The sequence below is a fragment of the Leuciscus leuciscus genome, assembly GCF_965113295.1.
Source record: "Leuciscus leuciscus genome assembly, chromosome: 8".
Lineage (NCBI taxonomy): Eukaryota > Metazoa > Chordata > Actinopteri > Cypriniformes > Leuciscidae > Leuciscus > Leuciscus leuciscus.
Genome location: NC_138732.1, coordinates 9,109,115 through 9,134,640, shown reverse-complemented (window position 1 = coordinate 9,134,640; position 25,526 = coordinate 9,109,115). Strand labels below are relative to the sequence as shown.

The 25,526-nt window shown below is 38.5% G+C and overlaps 2 protein-coding genes across 4 annotated transcripts; one reads left to right on the top strand and one right to left on the bottom strand.

Annotated features, from left to right (window-relative positions):
* The first annotated feature begins 221 nt into the window (after positions 1–221).
* tcerg1a (transcription elongation regulator 1a (CA150)) lies at positions 222–22,948 on the top strand. 3 transcript variants are annotated; one of them, XM_082177540.1, is made up of 21 exons: positions 222–288; positions 693–894; positions 1,019–1,174; positions 1,968–2,253; positions 7,397–7,633; positions 9,640–9,702; positions 10,309–10,506; positions 11,258–11,367; positions 11,446–11,534; positions 11,731–11,891; positions 12,242–12,320; positions 12,821–12,956; positions 15,907–15,996; positions 16,107–16,225; positions 17,075–17,225; positions 18,032–18,196; positions 18,471–18,653; positions 18,910–19,089; positions 19,190–19,273; positions 19,441–19,541; positions 21,863–22,948. In XM_082177540.1, the coding sequence occupies exons 1-21, from the start codon at positions 242–244 to the stop codon at positions 22,062–22,064; spliced, it is 3,039 nt and encodes a 1,012-aa protein (XP_082033666.1). In that variant the 5' UTR covers positions 222–241; the 3' UTR covers positions 22,065–22,948. The 3 variants fall into 3 exon arrangements, with proteins under 3 accessions (XP_082033666.1, XP_082033668.1, XP_082033667.1); XM_082177541.1 differs by lacking the exon at positions 222–288 and adding an exon at positions 307–597; XM_082177542.1 differs by lacking the exon at positions 9,640–9,702.
* Positions 22,949–23,084: 136 nt separating this feature from the next.
* Positions 23,085–25,093, bottom strand: gpr151 (G protein-coupled receptor 151). The gene has a single exon (XM_082177599.1). The coding sequence runs from the start codon at positions 24,844–24,846 to the stop codon at positions 23,578–23,580; it is 1,269 nt and encodes a 422-aa protein (XP_082033725.1). The 5' UTR covers positions 24,847–25,093; the 3' UTR covers positions 23,085–23,577.
* Positions 25,094–25,526: the final 433 nt, after the last annotated feature.

Below are 25,526 nucleotides of genomic sequence, written 5' to 3'. Positions count from 1 at the left end.
CAGTTACCTCGTCTCTCAGCAAATCTAAATAAAAACAGTGTCCTGATGAAACCAGTTTGGGGAAAATATATTTACAAACAATTCAATTAAAACTATATTAATTATTCAAAATGATTTGAAATGTAAAGGTATCAGCTTTCGTGACTTGGAGTTTGGAGTTTGAAAACAATTTGGCGGCCGTGCACGAGACTCCAACGGAAATGCGTCAAGGGGACTTTTAATTTGTTTTACTATTCCCGTCATGGCGGATCACACAGAGGCAGAAGGCATTGGCCTGGCCGCTAACAGGTGCGGATTTTGCATTATATTTCATACACCGGTTAACACGAACGACCAGTTATACTTAGTCTTGTTTTTTCCTTAATAGTCAACTGGGTAGTGTTTCCCAGTTGGCTAATTTGAATCTTTTTAAAGCCTCGTTTGGCCTGTTGGTTCGTGGACAATGAAAGCAGCGTAACAACACACGACTGAATGTTCTTATACCGTTATTTATTGATTTTTTCATTGCACTTCAGGTTATAGAACGTGGTTTAAGATACAAATGCACATCATATGAAGTCTGTTATGTCAACTCAGGAAGGTTTAAACGGGAGTATGGTTCGTAAGAATGAGTTAACTCTTCTGTCTGCAGTAACGTTAGTCGTTGTGTACTGTACATATATTATTGTTAAAGTTTATTTTCGCTCCACCAGTATGGCCCAGCAGACAGCACTGCGTTTCCCTGCCACTGCACCTCCTCCTGCCAGCACCTCCACCCGCAGGCAGCCTTTACTGAGCACCCCTGTGCCTCCCTTTGCTATGATGAGGGGTCCTCCACCCGCTGCCCGACCGCCCTTCGGACGGATCCCCTTTGACCCCAGTGTGCCCCCTCCAATGGGTGCCCCACCTTTACAGGTATGAATAGTAGTATATCAGATACCGTTTATTGTGAAATTCCTTAACTTTGTGTTAATCGGAATAGAAAGAGAAGGTTGGGTGTTTGGAAGGTTCCACTGACATCTATGACTTTTATTTTAAGAGACCCCCGTTTATGCCTCCGCCCGGAGGATCCATGCCACCTCCACCTGGCATGATCTTCCCTCCAGGAATACCACCTACAGCCTCTCCTGCTCCTGCTCCTTCCATGCCCTCTACAGAAGAGATCTGGGTGGAGAATAAGAGTCCAGAAGGAAAGGTATAGATTTACATTCAAAACAATTTGTTGATTCCCAAAGGCTTGTGTTGTAATCTAGCTATTTCTTGTTCTAAAAGTCTTGAGATGAGAGGATTGCAAATATTTGTTCTGACAAGCCAACATTAGATTTGGATTATAGTTATTTCTTAAACACTACCTTTTAGAGGGCTGGGGTCAGAAGGATTTTTAAATGTTTTTGAAAGAGGGCATATTTTATGTTTAATGTTATTTGCTCACCAAGGTTTTAAAATAAAAATTTTCTATTTGAATGTATTCCAAAATGTAATTTTATTTATTTGATGTCAAAGCTGAAATTTCACTATAATTACTATTATTTATAAGTATGATCAATGTTGAAACAGCTCAAAATGAATAGAAAGTTTAAAATAGAATTTTGTTACATTATAAATCCCTTTACTTGTTGAATAAAAAACAACAACTTTTGAACAGTAAGTGTATATTATATATTTTAAGTAATATCTTTATATAAATATGCCAAAGGATTTGATGTAACTGGAGAGGAAATTGTTGATTTTTACAACTGAGAACATTTTAATTATTGTATTTTGCATACGAAATGAATGCATAATCAGTTGGAAATTGCATAATGGATTTTTGGAGTTCATGATGTATTGAGTATTTTCCCAGCTAAAGCACAAGCGTAATGCACTGTTGCATTGTTAGTCTCTTTACTTGATGCAGTTGATGCTATAACAAAATACTTTGTTTCTTTCTTTACAGTGCACACACACAGTTTGATCTATAGTCCTCTTCTGTTTGCTTCTCTATTCAGGTGTATTATTACAATGCACGTACAAGGGAGTCGTCCTGGACAAAACCTGAAGGCGTGAAGGTGATCCAGCAGGCTGAGTTGGGTCCAATGATGCTGAGCCAGGCAGCGGCGGCAGTGGCAGCAGCCAGTGGAGGTTCCACCGGGCCCGGTCCATCTATCAGCATCCCAGCTGCAGTCAACAGCACTACAGCCACACACACCTCCCAGAGCCTCTCCACATCCATGACCATCTCCTCTCCCAGCATTATTACAGCAGCTTCACCTCTCCTCCCAACACCTGTATCAGGTAAATGTCATTCCCGTGAACTTCTAAAGCCCAAAATGTACTTTGGTTTTTACAAGTAAGCTAGTCTATGCTTAAAATGCACATAACGCAATCTTCTGATGACGGCAACACGTCTAAACGGGTATAAAGATTTTATTTTATAACTTATAACTTATAGCTTATAGTGTTGCACGGTGTACCGATACTTCAAAAGTATCGCGATACTCGGAAATTAAAAACGTCACGATACCTAAATTTATCAGTATCGATACTTTAAAAACAAAACAAAAAAAAAAACGCCTCCCATATGGACGTCTGTGTTTTTTTCCTGACGCACGCAGCAAAGAACCTGCCGCTGTCAGTGTCATGTGACAAAACACTACAGCGAGATGGCTGCATGTGCGAGCACAAGTGGTCCACGACTCGTAGAAATAGATGACGCGAGGAGTGACATATGGAAGTACGTTGCCTACCTTTCTCTGTTGCACGGTGAACCGATACTTCAAAAGTAAATCGGAAATGAAAAACGTCACGATTCCTTAATTTATTAGTATCGATACTTCTAAGAAAGACCGCCTTCCAGATTTGTAATGCCGGCGACACACTGACTGCGTGTCGTGTCCGTTTTTATTTCGGCTCCCATGTTAACTGCCTGCGTGACACACGAGTCTGGGCGCAGCTCGAGACGCGCGGAAAACGTGTGCATGCTAGAAATAGAACCGACGCCTATTTTTCACGCGACACGCAAGCGTGTTGGAAGCGTTTCCAGGCAAAATAGAATAGGAAAAGATGTTTCTATGTCATTTTGACACGAATACATATTAATAAATGACATTTTGATGTTTGAAAGTTTTGACATAAATACAATATAAATGTATTCTGTAGCCTATTTTGCCGTCAACACTGCCGACGTTGTCTTTGCTGCTATTGCTATATATTTATGTTTAACATGAAGTATAGGCCTTCCACAACTCTCTCCCCACATGTCAAATATATCACCAATGAGGCTTATCATATGTTACCAATATTAAACATTGTTTAATATAATCGTTGTTCATATTTTTATTCAAAGTTCAGAATCAAGATAAAGCTCTTATGTTTCTTATGATAAATGAGATAATGCTGCTAAATTTATAAAAATTTTTACCTTGAATGTCATTGCTCTAATTTATTTTTTATATTTTTATATTTCATATTTTGTTCAAATGTTTAATATATCTGCTGTTCATATGTTCATTTATTAGTGTGTTATATGATTAGAATGTTGTCCCGGTTTTAAAATAAAGCACAGCAATGATATTTGAGAGTGTTTCTCCCTTTTCAGGAAAAGTATCGAAAAAGTATCGAAATCGCAATACTTGATTTGGTATCGGTATCGAAACAATAATTTTGGTATCGTGACAACACTAATAGCTTATATAACTTGTGTAGAAAAATCACACAAACATTGGATAAGGATAAAACTTTCTACAGTGCATGTCAAGCGCCTGTGTTCGTGTTCGACACTCACCGTGTCCTATCTAGGGCTGTTGATTTAAAACGTTAATTTAATTAGTTAGTTATGAAAAAATATTCGTGTTAAAATGATTTACTGCACCCGCCCAAGATCTACATAGTTCATCCAACATTTCATACAGTTGATTGGTGAACGGAGCAGGGCAACAACTCACTGTGTGATGGAGCCTATAGAATGCAGTTAGAATGCCTCTAAAATTCAAGATAATTATATCTTTATCGTCTCATATTTATTTATATCACATGATATAGTTAAGCAATAGCACACGAGAAATAAGCACAGTTTTGCACATTGCTTATTTTGTCCCAAGTAGCACGAGTGCCAGTGTGATATTGATTTAATGCAACATTTCAATAAATAAGAAGTTAATATTGTGTTTTATTTTAGACACTATATTGTCTGTTTCTGCTAAATTTTGCCAACGAGAAAGTGTTACATTTCTGAATGAATTCGTGTTTTGAGCCAATCTGGAAGCCAAGAGCCAAGAAGTGTGAAGTCCGCACACTAAAAAAAATAGCAGCTCCAAACTAATACATTTTTGTCCTGTACCTGAGCCCAATTAGGGTGTTTGGGATGTTCACATGAATGAATGACTCAATTTATTCATTTAGACATTTACTGCCACCTACTGTCAGTTTTAGTTTCTTATTTAGACTATAATTTCATAAAAAAAACAAAAAAACAAAAAAAAACATATTTTGGGGATAGTCATTCTGTTTGTTTACATTTTCTCACCCTCATGTAGTTTCAAACATGTCTGACTTTTTTGCAGAACATAAAAAGATATTTTGAAGAATGTTGGTAACCAGACTGTTTTGTTCTGTAAATGTCTAAATGGCAATTTAGTTGCAGCTTAAAAAAAAAAAAAAAAAAAGTTTGTGTAATAAATTCTGTTGAATTAATTAAAATATTTGGAATGAATGAATGAATGAATGAGGCATTTATATAGCGCTTTCATATGTACTACTGGACACCCAAAGCGCTTTACAATCATATCAGGGGATCTCTCCTCAACCACCACCAGTGTGTAGCATCCACTTGGATGATGCGACGGTTGCCACAGTACAACGGCGCCAGTGCGCTCACCAGCTATAGGTGGAGAGAGGAGAGAGAGTGATAGAGCCAATTCAATGTAAGGGGATTATTAGGAGGCCATGATTGTTAAAGGTAGGGTAGGTAATCATTTTTCTAAAAAAAAAAACATTCCAAATTTGTTTAAACTGTCTTTATATACCAATACATAATTAAAATGTAAGTACTCTGAAAAAGAAAATATAAAAATCGAGTGACTGTAGACCTTTTAATCTGCAATAAACACAGCTCATTATTTCCATTCACTCCACCCCCTCCCTTCTGAGCTCCTTCCAAAGCCACGCCCCCAAAACACATGAACGCGTCACGCCAAACGCTCAGGCTGGAACAAGACGCATTTATTACCTGAGACGAGTGGAGAGGAAGGAGCGCAGTACATACAGTGACATCATGTCAGAATCACATGTAATAAAATACCTAACTTTATCACTATGAATATAAACAAATAAGATTTCTTTTAGTACTCACTATCAAGCTAGCATATCGATAATGGTAAAGTTTCATTCGGTAACGAGCTATATTTATAAGGCAAAACTAAAAACAGGTTGCATTGATACACGTTTTTCCATTACCATCAGTTACACTGTGATGAAGATGAATTTCGTGTAAGATTCATAACATATACGGTGTTTTGCATGTAAGAGTTTCCATGATGAAAACATTGTTGACTCTAATGAAGACTAACGTACACTCCGAGTCCGGAGACAAGTACCGCATCGTCGGCTCGAGGACAGGTCCGGGGTTGAGGGCGAAGCAGAGGAGGTCGTTCAAGAGCGCGGGCAGGGTCCGAGGAAGTAGTTTTTGCCTTGTTTGCCTTCGCTGACTGCATATGCAGGTGCTTTGAGCTGAATATTTCCGGGAACGGTGACATGTGATGAGTGCACGCCGGGCAGCGCGCGCAGTGGGGCTCGGGGCGGGCACGAGACATGAAGGCATCTGATTGGTTCTTTACATTCGCACCGAATGGCAGTGATTGGTCAGAGTTTTTACTGTCCTGCAGCTGCTACAGAGGTCTGATTTTTTTCATTCCTTTTTCTAAACACATAATGTATTGACTACTATCAGGATGGAAGGACCATTTCACCCAGTATAAAAAAAAGTGTTTCTGAACAGGATTACCTACCCTACCTTTAAGGGCCAATGGGTGGAATGTGGCCAGGACACCGGGGTTACACCCCTACTCTTTTACAAGAAGTGCCATGGGATTTTTAATGACCACAGAGAGTCAGGACCTTGGTTTTACGTCTCATCCGAAGGACGGTGCTCTTTGACAGTATAGTGTCCCCATCACTACACTGGGGCGTTAGGACCCACACAGACCACAGGGTGAGCACCCCCTGCTGGCTTCACTAACACCTCTTCCAGCAGCAACCTGGTTTTTCCCAGGAGGTCTCCCATCCAGGTACTAACCAGACTCAGCCCTGCTTAGCTTCAGTGGGCAACCAGTCTTGGGCTACAGGGTGACATGGCTGCTGGCATAAATGTGTCTGTTTGAAGCTTTTCTCATTTAAAACAATAATGACTTTACAATTTTGATGTGCACAATCATGTGCGATTAATTAATTGGCACATCATATAATTAGATTCAAAATATTTATGAACTTGATTATGCACTACTTTTGATGAGCTTTTTTCTTCCTGTTGTCATGTTGTTTGCTGCTGAAATCTTATTGCATTGTGTCTGGTTAGGGTTAGTAAACACAAAAAAGTGAACTGTACTTTGAGGTTGTTGTTGTTTTTTTCCCAGCAAGGCTGCCTTTATTTGATCAAAAATACATTATTATTGGCGGAAAATATTCCAATTCAAAATAACCGTTTTCTATTTAAATGTTTTTTTTAATGTAATTTATTCCTGTCAATTCCTGTGTTTGTTTAAGTAGGTTTGTAATACAGTAATCATTTGAACATTGCCTTACATTTGGATTGGTACCTGAAGTCTTTAATAGTACGTATGTTAGGGTTAGGTTACGTATGTTAAGGGTTGTCAATTAACAATTGAATATATTGGCTGAAAAAAATGAAGAAACAGAAATTACATCCATAATAGTAGTAATAAATATTATAAGAAAAGAAAAAAATAGACAGAAAAGACATCAGTTGTGGTAACAATACAATATGTTGCAAAGTAATGTTAGCTATTACAGTAATACAGCTTTTTTTTGGAATTCAAAAAGTAATATAGTTGTATATTTATTATTCAGATTGGGTACCTTTTACATCAGTTTTGGCTTCTTATAATGTTTGTTTTTTTCTCAACTATATATAAAAGGAACCTGAGGATGGTATATTTGACTCCAGAAGTACTCTATTCCTAATATGGGTATTTTTATTCAAACTATTACTTCTTCCTTATTTCGTAATAAACTTTGGGTTAATTATGAATATTTATAATCTTTTCTGTCATCTGTTCAGAGACATATTTTATTTCATTGATCTCTGTTGGGTTTTGCAGAAAAATTATTTAATCAGCTCAGCAATTGTTTATTAATTTTGCTTTGTTATCAAAAGTAAATCACAAGTGTTACCATTCTGTATTCTCAACTGTTTGAATTGTAGCCCCTGACGTAGTGGAGATGCCGTCAGTTGTAACCACAACCCCCAGTCCTATGGCAACCTCAATAGCAGCTGTCAATCCGCCAACGGTTACGGTCTCCATGACTGCAGGACCGCCACCTATGCCGGTGGCATTGTCTCATACTGTGCCACAGCCCACTGCTCCAATGCCAGGGTTCCCTCCTGTCATGGTGCCACCCTTCAGAGTACCCCTGCCTGCCATGCCCATTCCACTGCCTGGTAGGTCTGACCTTTGAACTTGTTGAATCAATTGTATTCTGCTAAAGGAATAGTTCTCCCTAAAATGAAAGTTAATACGTTTACATGACAACAATACTAAAAATTAAAACGTTTTTCCTTTGCCTTTTTTTGCGCACAGACGACAGTTCACACGGATCTGTGAAAACGATTAAAAACGCTGCATTATGCTGCCAGGCCAGTAGTTGGCGATGTCACTTTGTAAAAAAAACGATGCGCCTATAATAATTTGTTACATTTATATAGCGCTTTTTCTGAGACCTCAAAGTGCTTTACATAGAAGGGGGGAATCTCCTCAACTTAATGCGGAATATGCATGCACATAATGTCATCGTTTTCACAAATTCGTGTTTTTGTAGTTTACACAGAGACAATAACGGTATAATTTTCAAAAATGTTGCACTTTGAAACCCGTTTTCAAAAGTCAAAAGTTCAGACCCCCAAAACGCTGTTGTTGTGCAAATGAATGGCCAAAAACGCATAAAGTTTTTCATTTTTATTTAAAAACTATGTTGTGTAAACGGCCCCTTAGTCATCATTTACTCACCCGGGTGTTGTTCTAATGCTGTAGTGCATACCCTTCTTTCTTTTATGGACCACAAAAGGAGAATAAAAAAATAAATAAATGTTTGCTTGCGCTTGCGCAGTGGCAGTGAATCGCGACCAGCATCGAGCTTTTTAAAAATATGAAAAAGTATCTCAGAATGATCCCATGTGACATGTGCTGTATTCTGTGTTCTGGAGGGTTTATGATAGGGTTTGGTGAAAAACAAACAGAAATTGAATGTATTATTAAACAAAATTCTAGACTTTGGTCTTCTCTGCACGGCTACACGACAGTTCACTCAGTCTCGCCCTGAAAAAGAAATCAAGTTGTGAGAAATCAAGACTAAGTAAAACACGACAGACCCTCAGAACACTTAAGATAGACGGCACGTATCGCATGGAATCATAAAAAAAATAAAATAAAAAAAAACCTTGATGCTGCTTGCTATTCACTGCCATTATATAGAAAAGTGCAAAAATCTCTTTTTGTGGTCCATAAAAGAAAGAAGGGCAAACAACTTTAGACCCACGCCAGGGTGAGTAGATGATGACTTAATTTTCGTTTTAGGGTGAACTATCCCTTTAAAGGAACACTCCAAGTTTTTGGGACTTTAGCTTATTCACAGTATCCCCCAGAGTTAGATAAGTCCATACATACCTTTTTCATTTCTGTGCGTTCTGTAAGTGTTATTTGACGCACCCACCGCTAGCCTAGCTTAGCACAAAGACTGGATGTAAATGGATAAGGTAGCATACTAATCCCAATAAGTGACAAAATAATGCAAACATTTTCCTATTTATGCGTCAAATAACACTTACAGAACGCACAGAAATGAAAAAGGTATGGACTTATCTAACTCTGGGGGATACTGTGAATAAGCTAAAGTCCCAAAAAGTCGGAGTGTTCCTTTAAGAATTCTTTAGCTTTAGTGTACTCTGAATGCAACTGCCTTTCTCTCCTCAGTTCCTTGTCTTTCTGTCTTTTTCTTACTATCCAGAGCATGTCTGTAGTTTGACAGGAACCTGTAGAGTCGAAAAGATGCCCATGTCTGCTTATTGGATGAGTTAACTAACATCATTAATGAAATCGTATTATGTAGAAGATGATTCAAAGCAAGCTCTATTGTAATAAATATATAACAATAAGTGATAAATGCAGTCTTAACTACTGCATTAATGTCGTAGTGTTGCAGAAATGTTCAGTCTTCTATAGATGGCTGTAATTTGCCATTTTCATGTGCAGTTGTTTGCCAAGCAACATAGGCTGGCGTTATTGCCTAAATTCAATTGAATAATATATAGATCAGTTAGCAATGTAAGATAATACTGTAGTATTTTCATCATAAATTATCTAGCATTTACTCTCCTGACACCTGAAAGCAGTAGATGACGTATGTTTGTGTTTTTTCCAACACTCTGTGCTTGCTTATACGCTCTTTCAGGTGTAGCAATGATGCAGATAGTCAGCTGTCCCTATGTAAAGACTATCTCTCCTACCAAAAACGGTAATTCCCTCCCCGTTATGGCATGTTAGTAACTGTTGTGCATCTCTATGCTTTCTTTCAATGTAATAATTTCCAATTAGAGGCCATTTGTTTCTTGAGACATTATTTTAACAACATCATGCCACTTTTATGACTTGTTTTTGACTTAACATGTTACATAGTTGGAGTAAATCAGTTTTTGTCCCTTTGAAAACTTTTAAGTTACAGTTGAGTTCAAGGCAGTAACGTAGATAATAAATTGCTATAGAAATTCAGATAACAGTGTTTTGATTTGTTGTAAATGTGTTCCTACCTTGTCCCTTTTTCTTTAATGGTTTTAATGTGATATTGTGTTGGTATTGTCTTTGCATGCCTCATTCTCATTTAATTTAGTGTTTAGATTTTTTGTTATATTTTGTGCAGTAATTAAATCATCCAACACAGATTATACAATGGCTAAATAAATTTTTTTTTTTTCAATTTCTGACATTACCCCTTTTTTAACTTGTTGTTTTAACCATGTTGTTAATACAACAATGTAAAAAAAAAAATCTGTCATTCTGATTGTAACAGAGAAGAGCTACATGTCTTGAACTGATTCTGATTTTGTGTATATGTTATTTCAAGGTATGCTCCATGGCATGGCACCACCTTTAGTACCCATGATGCCCCCTCAAATGGCGATGGCCGGGCCCTCAGGACTGCCTGGAGCTCTGAGCACATCCGAGTGGTCTGAGTTCAAAACCCAAGAGGGAAAGTCATATTACTACAATAAACACACACAGGAGACCACCTGGGACAAACCAGAAGAGCTCAAAGAGACAGGTTAGAGACCGGGACAAAGGCTGCATTTACACTTCAAGTTTAACACAGATCAGATCTTTTTTATTTTATTTTTTTATCTGTTTACATTCACTTAAGACACGACTTGTATTGGCGTTTACATTAATCCCCACCCAAACTAGAATGATTCCATTGGTGATAGCTTGTAGTGACACAGTTGACCCTCGGGTATTGAATATCCGTATATAAAAAATCTTTTTTTTCTTTCTTTTTTACACTTTAAAGCCCCATTTGTAATTATCCCACTTGAACCTTTATCACTTGCCAGCCTGGACATGTTAAAGCTGTCAAAAATGTGTGGAAAATTTAACTGAATGGATCAAAATAACAGTAGTTCTTTTGTTTATGGGCTGTTAGATCTAGAAATTCTGAAGTGATGTAAGGCATGGTAAGATTCAATTTATTTGCAGTCCACACATTCTGTGTTTGCATGTGTGCAACAATATCCAATCGGTGTCAGGTGCAAGTAAAAAATAGTAGCTTTTGTGCAAGTGTAAGTGCAGCCAAAAACATGAGGCAATCACCCATGTTGTGACTTGAAAAAATTATAATAAAATATTAAATGCCAATGACATTTTATTTTTCAAAATTGTTGTTTTTAGAAACCTCAGTGCTGAAATGTCTTAGCCAGCAAATATCATTTTAACATATTAGTCTGTTTTCTTGAATACAGCCCTCTGAAACTAGTCTTTTATGAGATTTGACAGTTGCTCATCTCCATGTTTCCATACAGAAAAAGAGAGTGAGAAGATCAAGGATGCAGTTGTTGACATGATTGATGCTGAAATCATGGACATGGAAGATGGAAGCCCAAAAATCCACCCACCAAAAGAGCAGAAAGAGGTTGGTAACAAACCTAGTTTTCTAAATTGTTTCTAAATACCCAAAGAGTTTCTGACATCATCTGTGCATTACTCAAAGGAGCTGAAAGATGAAGAGATGACAGAGGAACAGAAGGCAGCAAAAAAAGCAAAGCCTGTTGCAACCACACCCATTCCTGGCACACCATGGTAGGCAATCTCTCGTGCCTGTTTAATCAAAACAGATTTACTTGATTCAACTACATTAAATATGCAAAAGTTTTATTATTTGTAAATCACCCTCAAAATGAGTTCACAAGCAATTAAATGCCAAATGATATAGTTGGAGCTTTTGAATGCTAGCTCTTTGAATTGGATTGACCTGAACCCTATGCTTATGTGTCAGGTGTGTGGTGTGGACGGGCGACGAGCGGGTGTTCTTTTATAACCCCACCACACGTCTGTCCATGTGGGAGCGACCAGAGGAGCTGGTGGGGAGGGTTGATGTAGATAAAGCGATTCAGGAGCCTCCGCACAAAAGAGGCCTGGACAACAGCCACAAAATGGGTAAAGGTCATCTCCCTAGAAATGCATGTGTACATATCTCTCCCATCAAGTGTTTGCATTTTTTCATGACAGATTATTCATGTATTTATTGGCAAACATCTAGAGAGAATAAAAATAACACTGTATCTAAACCATATCTAAAGTCAATAAGAACAAATTTGATAATTTAATATTTTGCACCAGTGAGTTTTTTTCTAAATCTGTGTCTTTGGTACACCACAGCAGTTCCTGTCCATTCCTGTCTTAGTCAGCTGTGAGCATGAAGCGCTCTCTATCCATGTCTGACTCATTCAACAGCTTTTTAATAGGTCTAAACCTTCTGTTGCATGTTTTTGTTTCCTGTGACACAGTGTTGGTTAAAGAGGAACAGGAGTTCGCTATTGCAGATGATATACCTGATGATGAACCCAGTAAGGCCAAGAAACGAAAGTGAGAATTTTTTCTGTATTTTCTCTGCTTTATAAAACCACGCACAATGAGACAAGGAATTTGATTCAAGAAAGTAAACAGGGATGGTTTTGACTTTTTGTTTATTTTTTATGTTCCACGTTAGAGGAAATTGCATTAAAAATACTTATGTCTCCCAGCACTAAAGGCAATGGACACCAAGTCAGATACAAATGAAATGAAAGTAAAATATATATAAAAAAGATAAAAATCCACATCAAACCTGTCAAATTAGAATTTCATAATTCTCTGAAAACATTTTGTATACCAGAATAAATTGTTCGGCATCTGAACAATCTAAAAAAAAAGTCTAGTCTCTAACTAATAAAGACAGCCGATTATTATGATGTTATGGAGTCTGTGTCAAAAATAAGTTTTGACATCTTATGCATATTTTTAATGCTGAAAATTCTGGCTTGATGTGAATATGCCTGTTTATGCTCAGACATGTCTTCTGGCTGATTAGTTGTTTTGTGTCTTAGGATAGAGGAGAAGAAAGAGGTGGACTCAGAAAAGGAGGCAGCCATGGAGGCTGAGCTGAAGGCAGCGCGCGAGAGAGCCGTGGTACCTCAGGAAGCTCGGATGAGTCAGTTTAAAGACATGCTGCTCGAGCGAGGGGTAAGGCATACACATTTTAACTATGCGAGCACATTAAGGAATATATATTAGGGCTGTTAAAGGAGAAGTTCACTTTTAAAAAAACTTTTGCTGATAATTTACTCACCCCCATGTCATCCAAGATGTCCATGTCTTTCTTTCTTCAGTCGAAAAGAAATTAAGGTTTTTGATGAAAACATTCCAGGATTTTTTCACATATTATGGATTCCATTGGGACCCAAACGGTTCAAGGTCCAAATGACAGTTTCATTGCCGCTTCAAAGGGCTTTAAACGATACCAGACGATGAATAAGGGTCTTATCTAGCGAAACGATCGGTCATTTCAAAAATAAAATAAAAAGTTGACGTTTTATAAGCACAAATGTTCGGCTTGCTCTGTTCTGTGATGCGCGTTCGTGACGTCACGTAATACGCAATTACGTTGAAAAGGTCACGCTTGAAAAATTGAAGAAAATGTTCTTTTTGGCTTTTTAATATTAAAACACTCAGGATGCGCACACGAAATGGGCATTTTAAACGATAAACTGACACAAATACATTTGAAAATGTTTATATGGTCCTCCTTCCGCACATTTGTAAACACATCAAACTTGACCTTTTCAACGTAATTGCGTATTACGTGACGTCACGAACGCGCATCACAGAACAGAGCAAGGCGAACATTTGTGCTTATAAAACGTCAACTTTTTATTTTATTTTTGAAATGACCGATCGTTTCGCTAGATAAGACCCTTATTCATCGTCTGGTATCGTTTAAAGCCCTTTGAAGCCAAATGACAATGAAACTGTCATTTGGACCTTGAACCGTTTGGGTCCCAATGGAATCCATAATATGTGGAAAAATCCTGGAATGTTTTCATCAAAAACCTTAATTTCTTTTCGACTGAAGAAAGAAAGACATGGACATCTTGGATGACATGGGGGTGAGTAAATTATCAGCAAAAGTTTTTTCAAAAGTGAACTTCTCCTTTAACGTGTTAATGCGTGCGATTCTTTTTAAAATCCTTAACGTCCCATCTGGTCCTGTTCCGTATCGCAACTTGACTTGTCTAATATGTAAACAATCTCTTTGCAGTTGCGTTGTACACATTGTACACTGTGAATTCTGAAAAGTAGTTTTTTCTGTAATGTGCTTTGGTGTGCATTCATTTTTGAATTATATGGACTCTTCATATCATTTGGTTATTTGGTGTGCTTTTGGAGTCTCCAAGTGTCTTTTTATGTAAAGACACCTAAATTTACCTTGGAAAAAACCTTGCAGAAAATAGTGTTGTGAGAATCACCCTTTACAATCTGATGGTTTATTTGATGGATATAGCAAACGACGAACGTGTTAAACAAGATAAATGGTGTATTCTTACTTTCATGATAAATGTGTGATTAATCGCACAAAATTATGCAATTAATCGCGATTCATTTTTTTGATCTATTGACAGCCCTAATAAACACACACACACACACACACACACACACACACACACACACACACACACACACACACACACACACACACACACACACACACACACACACACACACAAAGTTTAAAGATTTGTGGTAAGATCTTTTTTATTTATTAATAATTGAACATGACATGCATTAAACAAAAGTGATGCTACAATAATGCTACAAATAAATGCTGTTCTTTGAACTTTCCATTCTATCAAAAAATCTTGAGAAAAGTGTCACAGTTTCCACTAAGATATTAAGCAGCATAATAACTGTTTTCAACATTGGTGCTGGAAAGGAATGTTTCTTGAGCACCAAATCAGCATATTAGAAATAATTCTGAAGGATCATGTGACACTGAAGACTTGAGTAATGATGCTAAATATTCAGCTTTGCCATCACATGAAAAAACTACAATTGAAATATAAATTGTATTATCAAATTCTCAATATTCTTTTTTTTATTTTTTATAAATGCAGCCTTAAGAGAGCATAAGAGACTACTTTCAAAAAACATAAAAAGAAATCTTACCAACCCCAAACTTTTGAGAGAGTGTATGTCTTTTTTCATAAGTATAACTTGAATCATGTGAGATCGTTCTGCTCTTAACAATACTTACAGAGCAGAACTGTGTTTACTCCTCAAATACTCTAGGGCTTTTTTCTAAACCCACTTTTAAATCCAGTTAATACTGATATACTTACAAATCAACAAACTGTTTAATGCCTGAGATATTTCATAACAAAATGGTGGAGAGATTTTGCTGGGGGTGATTCACGCAGTGTAGTTTATATATTTATTTTCTGGTCTGAAAGGTCAAACCCATCATTTGTTTAAGCTTCGGTCCTCATTAAAATACTTACCTGACATTTACTAGTGATCAGAGAAGAACTGATCAGTGGAGTCTCACATCTCCCGCCTCTTGGCAACAGATTTGATGTTTCAACTATGAAATATGGATAAACGCATATGTCGTTTATGTAATGGAGATCCCTTCAAGTCTGTTGTAGAGAGCTATCTGCCCTTTGCATCACCAGCCTATGCCAAAGATGAAAGGCACATTTGCAGTCAAAGGGTCTCATCATCAAGGTAAGACCCCTTCCCCCTCTTCTGCTCCTCATCCTCGGACCCCCACGTGTCTGAGAGGTGCCGTACAGCAGCATATAGTCAACATCACTCCAATAGACGAGCTGCCCGTGCCCGTTCACCCCCCATCTAATTACACCTCTCTCATTGCGCCAATTAGCATGGTGGGAAAAGAAAGGGTTGGAGGCTGAGAGAAGGAAGCTGAGGACCACCTGTCGGGTTTGTGTCATTCATTAGGGATGGTGGAATGGAGGATGAAAAGCAGTGGGCTCACACACCCTGACTCCAGCTCTGCAGGAGGGGGACGCGCTCAGAGGGGCTCACCTACTGAACGCTCTCTTCTTGTTAATGACCCTAATTAAGAGGAAGGGGGGGTTGAAATGAATCTCTCAACACTTTTCTCATCTTTTCTCAGGTCTCTGCATTCTCTACCTGGGATAAGGAGCTTCATAAGATTGTATTTGATCCACGTTATCTGCTGCTCAATCCCAAAGAGAGGAAACAGGTACACGTTCCACTGTATTTAGCTGATACCATGTCCACAATGTGAAAACAGGTTCATATAAATGTATTGTATATTAGCCCACTCATCTCATGCCACTGTCCCATCAACAGGTGTTCGATCAGTATGTGAAGACACGTGCTGAGGAGGAGAGGAAAGAGAAAAAGAATAAAATCATGCAGGTCAAAGATGACTTCAGGAAAATGATGGAGGAGGCTAAACTTGGTGTCAGGTAAACAGTTCAACATCAGGATAAACCTAATTTGTCAATGTTGGTAATATCGTTGTGTACTTTTGTGTTGGTTTATTTCTGATAAACACCTTGAAATTGGAACCAGGAAGGTTATTAAACAGTATATTTTTTAAATGTTTGGCTTTGTGTGGCATCTTGAAAATGTGCAGTGCAAGTTGTTTGGCTATTTAATGTTTTTGTCTGCTATAATATTATAATATTTTTTAATGAATTAATGCTGAATTAATAGCAACAAATATTGACTCGTCGACTAATAACTCAGGTTAATTAATGGCATATCCATGTACATTACTGTTCAAAAGTTTGGGTCGGTAAGAATTTTAAAATGTTTTTGAAAGAAATCTCTTATGCTCAACATGGCTACATTTATTTGATCAAAAATACAGTAAAAACAGTAATATTAAATACTATTTTAATTTAAAGTTTCTATAGATATCATTCTAATATGGTGATTTGGTGCTTAGGAAACATTTCTCATTATTGTCAATGTTGAAAACAGGTCGAAAATAATGCAGAAAACTTATAACTTACAAAAACTGATCAATTTATAGAATGTTCAAAAAGCTTTACTGTCACTTTTGATAAGTTTAATGCATCCTTGCTGACCGCAAATCTTTGAACGGTAATGTAATGAATTTGGTTTAAATAATAATTGATTGGCAATTTTAATTTAATGTTAATCTGATAAGGGCTCAGTTACCACAACGTTCAGAAGTTAATCAAAAAGTTAAGTCATTATTTTTATAGCTCTTTTCACATCCTCCTCTTGCATGGCAATGAATGTACAAATGCTAAATGCATAACTTAACTACTTTTTTCTCTTCACAGAACAACTTTCAGTGAGTTCGCTGCCAAACATGCCAGGGATTCACGCTTTAAGGCTGTTGAAAAGATGAAAGACAGAGAAGCCATTTTCATAGAATTTATGACAGCCTTCAGAAAGAAGGAGAAAGAGAACTCAAAGAACCGTGGGGAGAAGGTGAGGAACTAAAGTTAATACACAACTGTTGCCTTATTTGACCAAAAGATGAGTTGAGATGTCAGTCTTATTAAACATTCAGAAGTGGCCCTTGTTATTTAACTGACATTTAATACAATAGAAACAAGTGCTCAATGGGTAGACCAAGAAAAATCAGGACAACCTACCAAAGCATCTCTTGGTTACCTCACATTCATTGTCACGTAATACACTACATGTTCACAGACAAATACACTCGTATGCTGAGACTAAGAGACTCTGAGAGTCTGTAAGTTGTTTATGAGCTGTAATCTGCCCTGGCGTTTGGTCTACATATGCGCTGTCTTTGTGGCTAGGATTAAGTGCAGAAAGTCTGGGCTGATTGGCTTTGGCAGCTAAAGGTCAGCCATCAAACATTAATGCCAGTGAAATGTCACCTGTGTAGGGGGGCCATAGGTTAGGAGGGAGTGTTCACCAGGTGGGGTTCACCAGAGGATGCCCATCTAATTCCGTGATTATTAAACCGTATTAACAATGATCAGTTTGACAGTAGTGACTCATTAACCACTGGCCTTGGAAAGGTATAGTTCACAAGTAATGAAACTGTCCCAGTCTCCAACAATATATTACTCAAGTTATACAAGTGATCGTTAAGCAGACTTTCCCAGCTCAGTGGTGCAATTGTGGTGAGAAGTTGTTGTCCCATGTGGGATTTGAACCAGCATAATTTTGCCTACCAGCCTAGATCTACACAGGCCAAATTATGTGCACTCTTATGTGTTGGGGACATGTCCCACTACATTTATGTTGCTATTGTTTTCTTTAAGGTCAAGCAAGACTTTTTTGAGCTCCTGTCAGATTACCATGTGGATGGTCAGCAGCGCTGGAGCAAAGTGAAGGAAAAGATGGAGACTGACCCTCGCTATAAGGCTGTGGAAACCTCTGCAGCTCGAGAGGAACTCTTCAAGAACTATGTGGAGCGTCTTGCCAAGGTTAGAGAAGCTGATTCACTTTACACCATGTTTTGGTGCCAACCCAGACCTGTGCTATTTTTAGACAACAATTTAGAAAGGCATGAAAACATAGGGATATAGATACTTTTACAGAATGGTTAAAAGACGCATGTACAAACACATGTATTGACAACTCCGTACTCTTCATTTCACTTCACAACACTTTATTTATAAGCATTTACTTTGTTTGGTGATGAATGTTATTCCTTCTGTGGGGAATTTGTCCTGATCCTTGATTTTGATTCTCCTCCAGAATCCAAACTCTGAGAAAGAGAAAGAGCTAGAGAAACAGGCCCGGATAGAGGCCAGTCTGAGGGAAAGAGAGCGGATGGTGCAGAGATTCCGCTCGGAGCAAACCAAAGAGATTGACCGGGAGAGAGAGCAGCACAAAAGGGAGGAGGCCGTCCAGCATTTTAAAGCTCTCATGTCTGATATGGTAATTATAGAAAGTTTGGCTTCATGTCATGATGCCAGATTGAATATCTCATACCCATATACAATGGAAATATGCTTGTTATAACTATTCAACCACTAGTGAAAATGTTTAATTTTCCAATTTATGAAAAATTTTTGTATATTTGTATGTAATGTGATAGAATGGTTAAAACGCATCACCATTATTTATCTATAACCTCAATCTTAAATCTAATATTGTAAAATTGTCTTTGAAAATGGTTTTCTGTATGTGACAGGTAAAGACGCCTGATGCCGCCTGGTCAGACACGCGCCGTAGCCTGAGGAAGGATCATCGCTGGGAGTCATCCTCATTGCTGGAGAGGGATGAGAAAGAGAGGCTCTTCAACGAACACATTGAGGCCCTTTCAAAGAAGAAAAAGGAGCATTTTCGCCAACTTCTGGACGAAACAACCTCGGTACACAGTGACATGGGACACTTGTCTAACTCGTTTTGTTGTCAGTTAATCTGTTGTATTCAGCTTATTCAACTGACTCATATTCCTTCCTCTACATCAGATCACTTTGATGACGTCATGGAAGGAAGTGAAGAAACTCATTAAAGAAGATCCGAGATGCATCAAGTTTTCAAGCAGTGACAGAGTAAGGCCTGTCTTTGCCTCTTGAACTTTTTGAATGAGTTGTACTCCTTTTAGTCAAAAAGTTGTCTTTATAGTAAGTCTATAGTTGTATCTTTATAGTAAGTCTATATAGTTATGTCTTTATAGTATGTCTTTATATTAAGTTTATGTACCTGCTTTTCACCATAGAAAAGACAGAGAGAGTTTGGTGATTACATCAAAGACAAGTACATCACGGCCAAAGCAGACTTCAGAACTCTCCTGAAAGAGACCAAGTTCATCACCTACAAGTAAGAAGCTTCAAATATATGATTATGAAAATCTGGATAATTTTCAGGAATCATTCAATAATTATATCCTGTATAAATCCAATTATTTGAAATAAGAGAAACCAGTAAATGTAAAAACAAACTGTCCTACTTTATATATCATAGTACATTAATTATTCAAGACATTTTCAAATTGGCTCTAAACATTCGTGTTCAAAATTACTCAGCCCCGAAAAGTCACACTTTGTGCAATTTTTTTTAAATTCTTTATATCCTTCAATAAATGCTCCCTGTAAGTGCTTAGAAGCTTCCGTCACCTCTTTACCACAATCTTGGCCCATTCCTTGCTTGGAAAAAGCTTCCAGATCACTGATATAATCTTTGATTTTCACGTTACCACTGGTTTCTTTAAATTCTACCAAATATTTTGAATCAGATTTAAATCTGAAGACCATACATACATTCATAACAAGACTGGAGTGCCTCAATGTTTGACCATGGAGATGGTGTTCTTCTGCTCATAAGCTTTGCCTTTTTTACACTAGACACACTGCAGATCCAGTCCAAAAATGTCCATTTTGGTCACATCACTCCATTTAAAATTCTTCCAGAACTCCACAGATCTATCCAAATTAATTTTAGCATATTCAGGTTTGCATTTTTGTTCTTCTTGGTCAAGAGTGGCATTCGGTAAGATGTCCCAACATGAAGGACATGCTTGTCTAGTGTTGTTCTTATGCTCTGCATTGAAATGTTTTTTTTCTCTCCTTTCATCTGGCTATTTTGCAAGTTTTTGGCAGTAAATTGTGGGTTTTTCTCAGTTGCTCTGGTCAAACATTTTATTCCCCTTAATGATATTGTGCTTTTTCTTCAAAACCCTAAATGGTTTTCTGGTACAACAAATTTTAAACTTATGAATAAGGCTGCCAGCTGTGTCTCTAGAAACTTTTAGTGTTTCGGAAATCTTCTTATAGCCATAAACTTTCTAATGTAATAAAACAATTCGTTATCTATAGCTTTTGTGAGAGCTCTTTTGACTTGGCCATATTTGCTACTCAGCTTAAGCACATTCATGGACTAAATGTATGTATGTGTAACAGCACAAGCTAATTCAGTTTTTTATTTTTATTTTTATTTTTTATTTTTAAGGCTTAATTGTGTTTTAACAATTTTGTACCATACCATAGAAATAAGTGACTTAAGTGACTTAGCCAGCAGCCATATCACCCTGTAACCCAAGACTGGTTTCCCACTGAAGCTAAGCAGGGCTGAGTCTGGTTAGTACCTGGATGGGAGACCTCCTGAGAAAACCAGGTTGCTACTGGAAGAGGTGTTAGTGAGGCCAGCAGGGGGTTCTCACCCTGTGGTCTGTGTGGGTCCTAACGCCCCAGTGTAGTGATGGGGACACTATACTGCCAAAGAGCACCGTCCTTCGGATGAGACGTAAAACCGAGGTCCTGACTCTCTGTGGTCATTAAAAATCCCATGGCATTTCTCGTAAAAGAGTAGGGGTGTAACCCCGGTGTCCTGCCACATTCCACCCTTTGGCCCTTAACAATCATGGCCTCCTAATAATCCCCTTACATTGAATTGGCTCTATCACTCTCTCTCCTCTCTCCACCTATAGCTGGTGAGCGCACTGTCGCCGTTGTACTGTGGCTGCCGTCGCATCATCCAAGTGGATGCTACACACTGGTGTTGGTTGAGGAGAGATCCCCTGATATGATTGTAAAGCGCTTTGGGTGTCCAGTAGTACATAGGAAAGCTTTATATAAATGCCTCATTCTATTAAAAACAGCAGAGCTGAATAGGGGTTGAATAATTATGACAGCTGTAATTTACCACTAAACTGTTATAAATACAGTTTTTAGAAAACTCTGTATCTTTAGAAAAGCCTACATTTGTAAATTGTTACAGTCTCCGCCGGGTGGTTGAATAATTTTGTTTTGCAACTGTATTTCATCTTACTATAATGACATTACTATTGTAATTGAATTAATAGAACCAATTTTTTTCATTTTCCGAAGAAAGTGGTCAAAATTTTAAAGAAGTTGCCTGCTCTAAGATGTGCCACTTACAGTTAAGGTGTTGTGGAAGTATTTTAGCAGGGATCTATGCAGTTGCTTGGGTTTTCTGAGTGGCTCTCTGGTGTTTATTTATTAGCCCAGGCCAAAAGAGCCCACCTGCATATGTTCCCACCTTGTGTTTGTGGTTTTGTCTTCAGTTTGTCTATGTGAATTTCACAGATTAAACCGCAAGTCTGGTTCCAAAAGTAATAGCACAATCTCCTCAACAGGTTGAATGATTTGAGTTTTGACAAAATTTAAATTTTGTGTCTTCAGATCACACAAGTTGATGCAGGAGTCAGAGCAGCACTTGTCGGACATTGAGAAGATCTTGGAAAAGGATAAAAGGTACCTGGTTCTGGACTGTATGTCAGAAGAGAGGCACAAACTCCTCATGGGATATGTGGAGGAGCTAGACCGCAGGGGACCACCTCCTCCTCCCACTGCCTTTGAACCTGCTCGACGCTCCACTAAATGATCTCACACACATCTCCCAGATATTTTCCCACACTACCACCATTCACATTATAGACTCTCAGAAACATAAAGATAAATCACTCCAGTCCAAAGGTTCTACTTGTCAAACCTTTGAAAGTGAATGGTACATACCCACTTGTGACTTGCCCCCTCATGCCATAAAGAACATCATGGGATAAAGACCAATCAAATCATCTGAGTATAAGACACCGAATAAGTATTTGGACCAACTGGAAGTTTTTATTTTTATGATGCATTTCCAGGTCATCTCCCTAACGAGCCACAGTATTTTCATGTCCTTATCCTGTCTTACACAAACACTTTATCCGTCCAGTCTAAAGGGTGAAATCCGCATTAGATGCTAAATGGTGATTGTAGAGAATCTGTCTCGTGTTTGGGTAACTGTCCTGAACGTCTTCTGGAGGTATCGCCACCTGGTGCCTGTCGACCCCTTTTTTTCCTCCAGCCACGGTCTCAAATCACGAACATCAATTCAGTTTCACATGTCACACTTCTGCTCCAAACTGTTTAGAAACTGTGATTTGTTGAAATTGGGAGAACCTCCCAGTTTTGTGAACATTTTTTGGTGACTTTCGTCACCCACAGGGATATTCAAGAATTATGAAAGCCTCTCTGTGTATGTCATTTTAACTGACTGTTGGGTTAACATGAAAGATGTTTCTAGATGATGAATATGTATGAGTAATATGTATTCATTAGTTTGTTTACAATGTGTTATGACTGACCGTATGAGCACTGGCAGTTGGCCATGTCAACTGGTCTTATACGGTTTAATTTAATTGTTCAGATGTTTCTTAAAAGGATATTGTTTTTCGGACTTGCTTTATGTACAGCTGAAGTTGAATAAAAGCAACCCATTTTTTTAACTTATGTTGACTGGATTTTACATTTTGCATCCGTTTGCACAAATATGTATAGAACGGCTCATAGCAGACCACAAAAACAACACAACTCAGTAGGTAATATATTACAATTTATTTTACACACATGCATTTCCTAAATACTTTCTTTTATAGCATATTCATTCTGTAGACATTTTATTGCCATCTTATTGTGTGAATATTGTCACGATAAACAAAAAGGGGCAAGTAGCAATAAAAGTAAGATTTCAACATCTATTTTTTTTATTAATACCATAGGCAGGAGAGAGTTATGCACAGCTTTTCAGCATTGTTATTGTCTTGGTGGACTTCTGCGCACAAGACGTCACAACACACTGGTTTCTTTAGTTATATCTACCTATTTTATTATATAATACATCATTTTTAACAACATAATACAATACAAATAATACATAATAATTTCCATGTACTCCTAATAAATTATACCAAACCAGTTTTCTCCATTTTTCTCTTTTTAAGAAGAGTTAAACACACAAAATCAAATACATTCATAATTTATGAGGTGAGGTCTGATGTGTTGTATGTGTTTTTTCTTTTATGTTGACAAAATGAAAAAGAGGCGGGTAGATTCAGACTGTCTTACTGTTTTCCTTACTTGGGATCCTGGTTCTCCCAGGGTATAGGATCATTTTCCTGTGACTGGGAGCCGGTTTCCCTCTCCTGCCAAAACTGCTCTACATCTGGCAGTACAATTCCATCCTTGTTGGTCGGGCTCTCCTGCAGTCCTTCACACTGGTCCGGTTGCTTCTCAGGCTTTTGCTCCTCTGTTTGCCCTGGCTGGTGTGGAGGGAGGTGGGCTGATCTTTCTGGTCTTGGGGTTGGCGACTTCGGGGCGGTCGGGGTGTGTGGTCCTGGCTTGTGTTTTGCCGGTTGCTTGCGGAGGGTGAGCCTACGCCACAAGCCTATGTAGCCCTCCCTGAATTCCTCTGAGAGGGCGAGAACGATGACAGGGTTGACTAAAGAGATGGAGAACATGAGGAGCTGTGCGGAGAGAGTGAAGAGCACCGGAGGGAAGGCACCTTCGGTCTCCAGCGCGTGCCGCATCCAAACCCAGGAAACCCATTGTGGGAGCCACATGGTGGCCATGGCCACTGTCAGACTGAACAGCATCAGGGTGAGTTTGCGGGATCTGATCTGTGTCCGCAGGTTCTGGGTCTTGCTGGACCTGCGCTGGCATCGTCCATACGCCTTCCAGAAATAAAGTAGAGCAAAACTCAAAGGTGTGCAGTAGGTCAGAAGAGGGTACACCTTGGCATACACGGACATAAAATCATGGGCTTCGATGGGCACTGCTTGAACACAAATCATTACGTTTCCTTCTCTTTGCAGGGTGGAAAAAAGCCACTGGGGAATTGGGACCACGCAAGCCAAGAGCCAAGTGAAGAGGAGGACAACCAGGATAGTCTTCAGACGGATGGTCACTTGCTTGGTGGGGTTACTGACATACCTGTAGCAAGCTTTGGCCATGATGGCCACGGTGAAGCTCTTTGCAGCCATGCAGGAGTGCAAGAACCAGTCACAGGTCTTACAGACAAACAATCCCAGGGTCCAGCTGGCACGGGAATAAGCAGTGGCTTTGAAGGGAACAGCAAATGCCAAGACCAGACCATCAGCCAGCATGAGGTTGAGGATGAGCGCGTTGATCAAGGACAGCTTACCTTTACGCGCGTTGGTAATCAGGACTCCTATAGCAGTTACATTCCCGGTGAAACCCAGGACGCAGATGATTCCTAGCACCACTGGAATCAAAACCTTCAGATCTCCGTGATCCAGGTGCTGATAACCACTTCTCTCCAGAAATGAGCGTCTATCCAAAGAACTGTTGACGGTGCTGATGTTCATAGCAGGTAATTTATCCATTTTCACTGTGATTGATTGGTAAACGAAAGACAGAGTTGACAGTATGTGCAGAGAAGAGAGAGATATGCTCTCTCAAAACTGCGTCTATACGGGAATAAACTCCGCGCGCTTATGGAACGGGTCCTTGCGCTGTTTTCCCGCCTTTGACTAGACGGCGCGAAAGAGGAGCGACTTTATAACGGACGTTTTGATTGACAGGTGCCGTCCCCAGCTGGCTGACAGCGTTTCATTTCGCCTGTTGCGATCCTCCCGAGGCCAATTAAAATGATTTCGGGTAATAAGCACTGACGGCTACACACGGAGTCAAACTTATTGCTTCTATTGTCACTGGAAATTATGGATTTTTTATTTCCTGCTGGAGACAAAGGCTTGATGATTGCAAATGGAAATATGGAGTAGCAATATGAATGAATTTTGATGAGATTTTACCTCAGCAAAGACAAACTGATAGGCTATAATGTAGCCTATTTTAATCTACTTTGACATATTGCTTTGGTAACACTTTATAATACGTTATTAACACCTTTTATAATGTTTGCCATATTTATAGTTGTCTAGTAGTAGTAGCCTACATTAATTTCCAGTTAAGAGGACGGGAATACTTTTCAGTTTTTTAAGTAAGTGAATTTTTATTTTTACGATAGCTAGATGTTTAAATTTGAATTGTAGGCTATATGTAA

Excerpts from the sequence above, each read along its gene's own strand:
- tcerg1a (XM_082177540.1), top strand. The coding sequence starts at position 242 with ATGGCGGATCACACAGAGGCAGAAGGCATTGGCCTGGCCGCTAACAG. Across the intron at positions 10,507-11,257 it reads AGAAGAGCTCAAAGAGACAG|AAAAAGAGAGTGAGAAGATC; the intron begins GTTAGAGACCGG and ends GTTTCCATACAG. Across the intron at positions 19,542-21,862 it reads ACCAAGTTCATCACCTACAA|ATCACACAAGTTGATGCAGG; the intron begins GTAAGAAGCTTC and ends TTGTGTCTTCAG.
- gpr151 (XM_082177599.1), bottom strand. The coding sequence starts at position 24,846 with ATGGATAAATTACCTGCTATGAACATCAGCACCGTCAACAGTTCTTTG.